General features: G+C 27.2%; 2 protein-coding genes across 2 annotated transcripts in view; one reads left to right on the top strand and one right to left on the bottom strand.

Annotated features, from left to right (window-relative positions):
- Positions 1-4,078, bottom strand: part of LOC102670800 (growth arrest-specific protein 2-like) — a 33,205-nt gene extending 29,127 nt beyond the window's left edge. Inside the window, exon 1 of the mRNA XM_006613721.2 lies at positions 3,752-4,078. The gene's annotated coding sequence lies outside the window, so the exon portion shown is untranslated. The remainder of the gene's footprint in view (positions 1-3,751) is intronic.
- A 3,482-nt stretch (positions 4,079-7,560) lies between these two features.
- LOC102671410 (deoxycytidylate deaminase) lies at positions 7,561-9,896 on the top strand. The gene is made up of 5 exons (XM_006613726.2): positions 7,561-7,880; positions 7,973-8,214; positions 8,304-8,517; positions 8,736-8,828; positions 8,919-9,896. The coding sequence occupies exons 1-4, from the start codon at positions 7,840-7,842 to the stop codon at positions 8,806-8,808; spliced, it is 570 nt and encodes a 189-aa protein (XP_006613789.1). The 5' UTR covers positions 7,561-7,839; the 3' UTR covers positions 8,809-8,828; positions 8,919-9,896.
- Positions 9,897-9,929: the final 33 nt, after the last annotated feature.

The following is a 9,929-nucleotide window of genomic DNA, read 5'->3' on the forward strand; positions in this document are numbered from 1 at the left end:
ATACATAACTGGTCGAAGTTAGAGAGGATTTAAAGAGATACATATAACTTAAAGTGCGGTAATGCTCCGTTAGCGGTAATAAGATGGAAATAATGAGTAACAGTTTTGGAGCGTGACGATTACAAACGTGTGTAGGTAAGTTACTTACGTGTGATATGCTACAGAACGTTCTACTAATCAGAGAGCTAGTGCACGAGATATTCTTGGGAGATGTAAAATTAAAGATTGTCTTACGAAAATTCGTGTGTTTTAAAGATCTTTTGTTTCTCACAGAACTTGATTGATAATTAATATTATACAATAAATTATATATTATTAATTATATATTTGATATAATTTTACAATATTTTTTTCATATTGTTAAAGTATAAAGATTAAATGCAATTATAAATTGGAAAAAAAAAGGTCAATTAAATATGAACCGTATGATTCACAAGTTAAAAATTGATTTTAAAGAGATTTGTTCATTGGTATATTTGAGATGTCATACAATATTCTATCTTTATTTATTTTATACTCTATTCTTCAATTTATAAATAAATTTTGATTTTTCTAACTTTTTTCAATTTTTTTTTAAAATCTATATATTATATTAAAAGATTTTATTAAGAGATGAAGACATTCAAATCTAATTAAACCATCCGATGAGCAAAGAGGACAATCCAAGAAAATAATATGGATAAGTAGAATCTTTTTTCTTTTAAAATAATAAATCTAATTTAAAAGACATTTAAGTTTCGAAGATAATTCTTATCTATCGTTTCGTTAAATACAGACTGACTGAGTGTATTCCCAACAATCGAATGCTTTATCGATTTTCACTGTAAACCTGTTTATTATTATTTGCAGTGCTTTGTATGCAGTAGGCATTCCTGGAACGTGTAGATTCAAAATCGTGACTTTGTTAATCCTATAGACTTTCGTTGTAAATACACGTTTCATCCCTAAAATTTTATCTAATTTAAATAAAGTATTTCAAACCTGATGAAAAAAAAATCATGAAAAGGAGAGAAAAAAAAAGAGAAAATTTCTTTCACCAGTCTAGTTTCCAATTTAGATATGTAGATTCGTGCTTATATGGCAAAGTCGACGATTTCAGAGAAAATATTATGCAATCGATTAATCGAAAGCCTTCGATTGAGTAATTACATCAATTCCAAGAACATCGATTTCAACAGATCATGTGTTTAGTTATATACGTTGATGAAAATGTAACTTCTGTGAATCATCGAAAACAACAATTGTATGCATATGCAATGCAACTATTGAATAGCTTTCGAAAGATGCGGAGAAAGAAATAATGAGATGGTTAGAAAATGTAAAAAAAATTTGCTATAACGAATTGTTTTCATCATAATGATAGTTTCGAATTGTTTTTAATTCCTTTTTATTGTCAAGCTTTCTAATTTTATTTTATTTTATTTTATTTTTTTGATACAATTATATTGATGATATACTGATTGTCATAATAAATTATTATCTTTTTTTCAATTTTTTCTGGTAATAATAAAAGAAATAAAATCCTATTTTTTTGCATATTTTAACACTAAATGTAAGAACTGACCTCTTAATCATTAAATATTAAAAATCAATTATTAATATCATATAACTTCATAATAATACATGTAATATTATAAAATTATATATAAAATTAATATTTATGTATTTCAAGTATGTATGTATTTCTATTTTATTTTATTATGCTTACGCAATTATTTTGCTATTAAGTATTTTATTTTTCATTTTTAATATATACCACTTATTAATTAATATCTGTTCCACGGTTCAAAATAAGAAACCGTAATCAACTGCAATTACATTCTCGTAAGCAAATTAAAATCCGTTATAAGAAAATAACCATATAGTAATTACCAAAAGCATCATCAAAAAACTTAAAAACGAAATTTAATCAATTAACTAAATACTAATAATAACTAATAAAAAAATTTTTTTCGAAAACTTAGATTAAAAAATAATATGTTCCAATTTCATAATAAATTTCAATTATACGGATTTCTCTACAGAGCTTCGTGATTGACATCTAGATATTATTTTACAAACAAAATTAAATATATAGAATTGAAAAAAAATCTTGTCATTTAATGTGTCGTTTTTGAGAAAATCTAGTGTGAAATAACAATCATTGACCACAATATTAAATGTGTTACATCCAATTGACATAAGAGATAAATAAAGGTTAGGTACAAACATCTAATTACAGGATATAGGAAAATATGTGTGAATTCTTGTTACATCATGTACCGTACAATCGCCTATGGCGTGTAATGAAGTTCACGAAGGCAGGCCGTTGTCCGACGCCTTAGAAATTCTTTAATGACTTTATGTCGCACGACACATACGAATAAACGCAGTTTAAGCTTTGTATCTCCATATTCTCGACTGTCGTCTTTTCACGATCTTGCCGCGCCACGGCGCGGCGTGTTCACGGTCGAAGGAAAGCTGATCGCCCCGCTGTGGGAACCGGCATGGATGTTACCTTCGAATTATAACCTGATCCTGCATTTGTGTCGCGAGGAATCTTTTTATCCGACCTTTGAAATTTTTTATGAAGAAATTATTATCGATAAAAAAATTCAATAAAGAAATGTAGCAATTAACTCGAGTGTTCGTTTTATTTTTATAATTTATATGGAGTTATTGAAAATATAGTGAAGAAAGCACATTAAGAATAAAAATGTAAATATTGTATTCGGTAAGTATGACTTTTCCTTATGAAAAAGGATAGAAATAGATATTGTATTTATACAAGTTTCGAATGTAAACAAAGCATTCAGATTATATAGAATCAAGTCAAAATGCTTAAAAAATTAAACCCTGAAGCTTGAATTAATTATCTTTTCTTTTTTTTTAATCTTTTTTTTTTAATTTAATATAAATATAATATAATATAATATTATATACTTAAAGTTGACAGATTGTATCAAAACATATAATAAGCGACAAACCGATGATTAATTAATACCAATCAATGCATAATTTTCATATTTAAAGACAAATACTTGCCAACAATAAGTGTTAATAAAGTATAAGGCTAAAGTGTAAGGCTTCAATTCAAATAACGGATAAACACGTGGGGACGAGACTACTACTTCTGTTCATTACAATCATCGTCAAACAGTTAGAATAAACAAGCTAATACAAGCATAAAGAATGATACTTGTCGTGTCAATATACGGATAATCTATTATATATACGTACGATTTTTCATTAATCCCGTTCAGTTGGTAACTCTTCATAATTCATCTCAATTGCATCTAATTCTAAAAATTTTATCACGCAAATAAAAAGAATGATTATCAATAAAATAACTCTTACTTATACTTGTTGCACTTTCACGATATGAAATATGTTATTATATCATTTAATCGATTAATTATTTACGACTCAGACACAAATATCGATCGAGTCGGAAAGAATCGAGAATCTCGCGATTCGTGTTACATCTCGTATATGACAACGATTCTAACGGTCGAAAGAGAACATTTTCAGATTCGCGATGAAATGTTAACCTCATTTTCAACCACAATTACACGTAACAAAATTAAAATAATCAATCAGATAAGATAATCAATAATAATATAATGATAATATTTTACCAGTTATTTTTCCCCCTCTAATTATTTTCTCGGAAATAAACGTAAACTAATCTCGTCACGCATCGTTCGCGTCTACCGAATCGACCGACATATGCTAATCACTGTGTACATATACAAAATAAAAATTGCCTTACCTCACGAATCTTCGTGAACATTGCTCACTCTCGTTTTTTGATCCAAAGCTTCAACTTCGTTATTGCTTCGATTCATCGAGGATAGGTGATAATGAGAATCGAAAAGACACCTGACATTCCGGACGAACACACAACGATGCGCACAACAGACGCGTACTCGTCGATCATCCGATCGCAACTGCAGCCCTTCGGTGCCAGTGCCGGTTCTGTTGCTGCTGGCTGAGAGAAAGAGAGGGAGGGAAGCCACACCGCGAGAAAGCAAGACGGACGGATGTGAAAAAAAAAAAGAGAGCGAGAAGGAGGTGTTATCGAGACGGACGAGCCTCCCGTTGCTGTTTCTCCAGTCGACCACTCCGAACTGACGACCACTATTGTATATACTTCGTGTACTGGCGTATAATACACTAAACGCCACACGAGACGCGACTTTGACGAAGATCACTCTCGTTACGAACTATAAATTGAACAGAGACGGAAAATCTTTCTCACGTGAGTTCACATTACGAAGATATATTATCTTGAAAGATTACATACATTGCGAGGGAGGTTATCTTTCTTCGAATCGTATTCTTTCTTTCTTTTTTTCTTTACTTTCGTAGTTTTCACAACCCGATTCTCTTCTCTTTTGTTCGTCAATCACCGGGAACGCCACGTGCAAATCGCCAATGCGTATACCGGCTCGACAACCGTACACTGTAAATACACGCAAAAATGTGCATGCGTGCAAGAGCAAAGGCGAGGTACGCATGCGCGGCACACGCATCCACTGCGTGCAATCCCCAGAGCAAGTACATGGGGCAAACACCACCCTCGGCCTGTGTCGGCGTTCTTCAACCCCCCACGACAATCCCCTCCCCACATTCAGCCCCACATTCACAGAGCAAATCCCCTCAACTATGAGGATACCTCCCGGCGAACCCCTTAATCAATACTCGCCGTTCTCTGCCGGCCAGGAATATCATCCTTCGTGTCCTCCTCCCTGGACCAATTTTCGGCATCGTCCACGGCGTTTATCGTTGCGCTTCATAACAGTGAAAAATTCGATTCTTTCATTGTTCACGATGCACGAATATTGCAATATGATGAGAACTTCAATTTCTTTTTTTCGAAAATTTCATTTTCGTAAATGTATAATGTAAATAAAGTCGTTAGAAATTTTTTAATTGCTTTCTAACGTTTACGAAGAATTAATCTAATTAATTAAATTTTATATAATGGTTTATTAATTTTTTTTATGAAACAAATGGATGAGGGAAATGCAATACTCACAGCAGGAATGTGGGGAGTTACAATTAAACGATAATGCACTGTGCGTGAAGGTAATTCCGAGGGCGCTTTGGAATCCCCGAGGAATAACGCCACAATCCTACGAATTATTTTATTAGCCACGTTGCTTGGCGGAAGAAACCTCTTTTCATTCAGCAGCTGTACTCTTACTCGCACAGATGTATCGTAAAATATTATGGCGTGTTCGAGACTAGAATAAGCGTGCAATGAAAACAATACTTTCATTACCAGATATAGGATACAGTTAGAATATTTTAATATGTAAATTTTTCTCATTGAAATTTAGATTTAAATATGTATCACTCGATATATAACAATTTATCGTCAAAAAAGATTATTCTCTTTAAAATGGAAAATATCGAAAAGTTATAATTTAAAAATCATATGTGTGTAATTTCATTTAATACAAAAATTAATCGTAACATCCTGATTACGCAAAGGGTGCCTTAATCCACGAATTATTAGCCCTTTTTACAGAGAGTGCTAAGTATACTTGGGGGTTGAAAAACGTGTCTACAGTGCCGCGCCCAAGTATACTCATTTGTGTAGCAAGCGTTTAAAAAAGCTTTCAGCTTAGGGTTTCGAGCGGTTTAGCTCGTTTATCATTTATTATCGACGATAAATCTTTATTTATATATAGAAATAAATCTTTGATCTAAAATATGATAATTGAAATTTTATTAAATTACAGAAGCAAATATCTTTTTGAATAAATTTTACATACATATTATATATGTAATATTTATTGTAATGAAAAAAACTATTTATAAATCAATATTGAAAAAAATTTGTATTTTTTTATGTTATTAAATAAATTAAATTTCTAATCTTAATTTAATAAGAGAAATTATCAATAAATTTCGATAAATTTATGTCATGTTTTACAATGATAATTTCATGGGAAATATTATTTTTATCTCACAAATTCAGTTTAACCACCGAAAGAATCACGAAATATGTCACGGAATATCGACATTTTTACCAATTTTGCGTGTAACTCGCTTGTCTATTATCTATATTTTGCTTCTTTAGCTTTTCATGATAATTTATTATCCAAAGAAATATAATATTTTGAATCAAATTCCCATGCAAAATAATATAATATGATTCTAGAGAAAAATTAAAATATGATATATCCATAAAAAATGATATATCCATGTATTTCTTTTTTATAATTATGAATAACGACAAAAAATTTGTACAATAAATGCATTTAAAATTGAAGAAATGATTTATCGGTACCAGGAACCATTATTGCCATGTTTAAGAAGTTTGTCCTAAGCTCCTCCGTGCACCGATTATTACATTTATTGATCATATTTCAGAATAGATATTTTCGATATATTATTCTTGAGATTAATTTCATTGTAATCTTGATAAGTTAATTTTATTTATTTTTTTTTATTCAAAATTTAAATTACTATACTATAATAATTTATCTTCAATATTTCTTATGGAGTTTATATTTAAATATATATAAGATATATATAAAATATATATATTTGAAATGTAAAATTGTTAAATTTCTAACAGAAATTTATCCAATACACATACAATTTATCCATACAATTTCATTTAATATTGTACATTTTACATAAATAAAATCATACATATCATATTTCATGTAATTTTAAAAGATAAAAAAAAGTGATGTATATTTTTCTAAATGTTTTATTTCAATGCAAACAAAAAATATTTAATACATACAATATTATTTGATTATTCAAAATCTTGGAATGGATTAAAAAAAATCTATTCCGAATTTTAAAAAAAAAAATCAAGACAAAAACATAATTTATAATAATTATAAATTGCATAATAATTACGGATTGCAAAAATTATTCTAATAGAAATGAGGTTAGGAATGACTTTAACGTGATTAATATATACGAATCGAATAAAATGAATAATTAATACGAATAATAATACGAATAATTATGATAAATAAAAATTTAATTAAATATATTCTATTGAAATCAACAAAAAAATATGCAAAAATGTCAATAAAGTTAATCAGAATTCTCTTTTAAGAAGATAAACTTTCGTAATAAAGATAAAAAAAACAAATAGCAAAGAAAAAGTAAAGATTAGGTAAAAATTAGGGAATCAGTGCCATCTCTAGGATGTCGCGAATGAAATATATATATATATATATATAAATATATATATCTATATAATATATAGACGAGATAAAGAGAGTAAATAATAGGAAAAGAATAGAAATAGAATCAGAATTGATTAACAATGCCATCTTGCGAGCATCAAAGACAAGATAAGACAAAATGAGAATTGAGAATTAATGTTATTTTTTAAATATTTTTTTCACAGCAAGGATTAATCTTTTTTTTTAAGAAAGATGGCACTGATAATAAGTTCTTATTTTATCTTATTTGCTTCTTTATTATTCCTCCTCTTTGTCTATATGTTTCATCTATGATATACTAGATGGCACTAATTGTCTAATTTTTAGCTTATCTCTATCTTTCTCTATTATTTGTTTTCCTTGTTTATACTTTTGGCGCGTACTTACGGATAATTTTATTAAATATATAAAATTTATGTATAAAATAAATTTAATATATCACAGAATTATAAAAACATTATAATTTTTAATAATCATTTTTATCTTTTATAAATATTTAATTATTTTTTGTAATAATTTATTAAGGTTAGAAAAATTCGCACATGTGTTATTGAAGCTAAAGTTATAAATTTTATTTAAATTTTTAAATAAAAATCTAAATTTTTTATATTAATTTTAACTTTTTTATTTATATCGTATCAATAAAAAATTTATAAAAATGGCACTAAATGATAATAATTTGGAAATCAATTCTAAATGGTAAGAATATTTGAAATATTTTAACATTTAATAATTTAAATTAAATAGTTATTTAATCAATATAACATAACATAAGTTTCATATCTCCATAGTATAAATAAAGATAATAATAAAAGAGAAAACTATATAGATTGGGAAGATTATTTTATGGCTATAGCTTTCTTAAGTGCAAAACGTAGCAAAGATCCTCGTACTCAGGTTGGTGCATGTATTGTGAATGAAGACAAACAAATTGTAGGTATTGGATATAATGGAATGCCTAAAGGTTGTAGTGACGATGAATTTTCTTGGTGCAAAAATTCTAATGATTCATTAAAAAATAAATCTTTATACGGTATCATGATAACACTTTGTAATTTACTATTGTATATATCTATATAATTTAATGTTGTACGATAATGTTGTACGATATGAAATTTGCAGTATGTCATGCTGAAGTTAATGCTATTTTAAATAAGAATTGTAGCAGTGTTAAAAATTGTACCATTTATGTTGCACTCTTCCCATGTAATGAATGTGCTAAAGTAATAATACAATCTGGAATAAAATTAGTTAAATATGTTTCTGATAAACATGCAACAAAGAAAAAAACTATTGCTGCAAAAAAAATGTTTGATGCAGCAGGTATTACATACAGGTATTTTAGTTATTTGAATTATATATTTATTTTTATTAAACTTATATAAATGTCAAAAATATAAGAAATCATATAAGAATTTATTGATAGTTAAAATAATTTATTTTTTTAAATTTGTATTTCCTAAAATTAAAATTTTTAGTTTTTGACAATATTTAACAAATGTTTTCTATTATGCGTCTTTAAATTTACTAACAATATAAATTTTCTTTTTTAAGCCAATATTCTCCAAAAAACAAACAGATAATAATTGATTTCACTGAAATAGATAGTAATGATGAAAATAATTAACAAATTTTCACAAAAATAATGTAAGTAATAATAATGACAAAGTCTGTAATGAAAAATTTTTTTATATATGTATTCATGTTTTATTTTATTTTTTTCATGACATTTTGCAGGTTTAAAATTGTAAACAATATTAATTATTTGGTAACACAAACATGGCTTATAGTTTTACTGAATATTCATTTTTACTGAAAAATTATGGTTACCAATATTTACAAATAAAATTGAATTAGGTACAGATGGAAAGTAAGAATATCTCTACTTATTTTAAATTTTTACAAGTCTATTTTTACCTTTAACATTAATTATATAATATTATGGAAAATAAATAAAACAATGTACAGAAAGTGAAAGAACTTTAGCAATAATACAAAGATACTATGCAGTGTTATCAAGATAATATTATCTGCAACTATATTGCAAACAATATACTGTACAAGTGTAAACAGTGATACGATAAAGTATGGCATGATAAAAATATGTAACAAGTATCTATCATTTCTTTGAAATGATAAAATGATATCTCAATATTCTTTACAAAACAACTGAAGGAAGGGCGATTGTTGATATCTGATATAATATTTTCATGTTGACTCGTTATTAATATAACAACAAACAGAAATTGAACATAGAGTTTTGACATATATGATAATGATAATACGTTTATGTACATACTATACATATCCATGTTTTTGTCTTTAAAATATTATTTCACTTACGTTTGTAGTCACAACTATGGAGTAAAGTTACATAAAGAAAATAATTATACATGGTGTGATTGAATTCATCATATAGAAAAATATTTAATTAATATTATGAAAATGTATAGAAATTTTATAAAGAGACAAAAATATTAATATTTGTAAAAAACATATTTGACATTATATGTATTATCTTTTAGGAATATATTATTTGAGCTTCTTTCGCATACTCAATGAATATTAATTACAGTGTATAAATAGCAATTGCAGAAAATATAATAGTAGATTTCCGTATAATGCGAGTTGCCATAATACAAAAATATTACGATTACTATTTTCATATAACGCGATTCCTCGTACAATGCGATATGTACATATGTTTTTTCTTTTTTTAATCAATAGCATATATATATATATATATAT

The sequence above is a fragment of the Apis dorsata genome, unplaced genomic scaffold (assembly GCF_000469605.1).
Source record: "Apis dorsata unplaced genomic scaffold, Apis dorsata 1.3 scaffold_162, whole genome shotgun sequence".
Classification (NCBI taxonomy): Eukaryota; Metazoa; Arthropoda; class Insecta; order Hymenoptera; family Apidae; genus Apis; species Apis dorsata.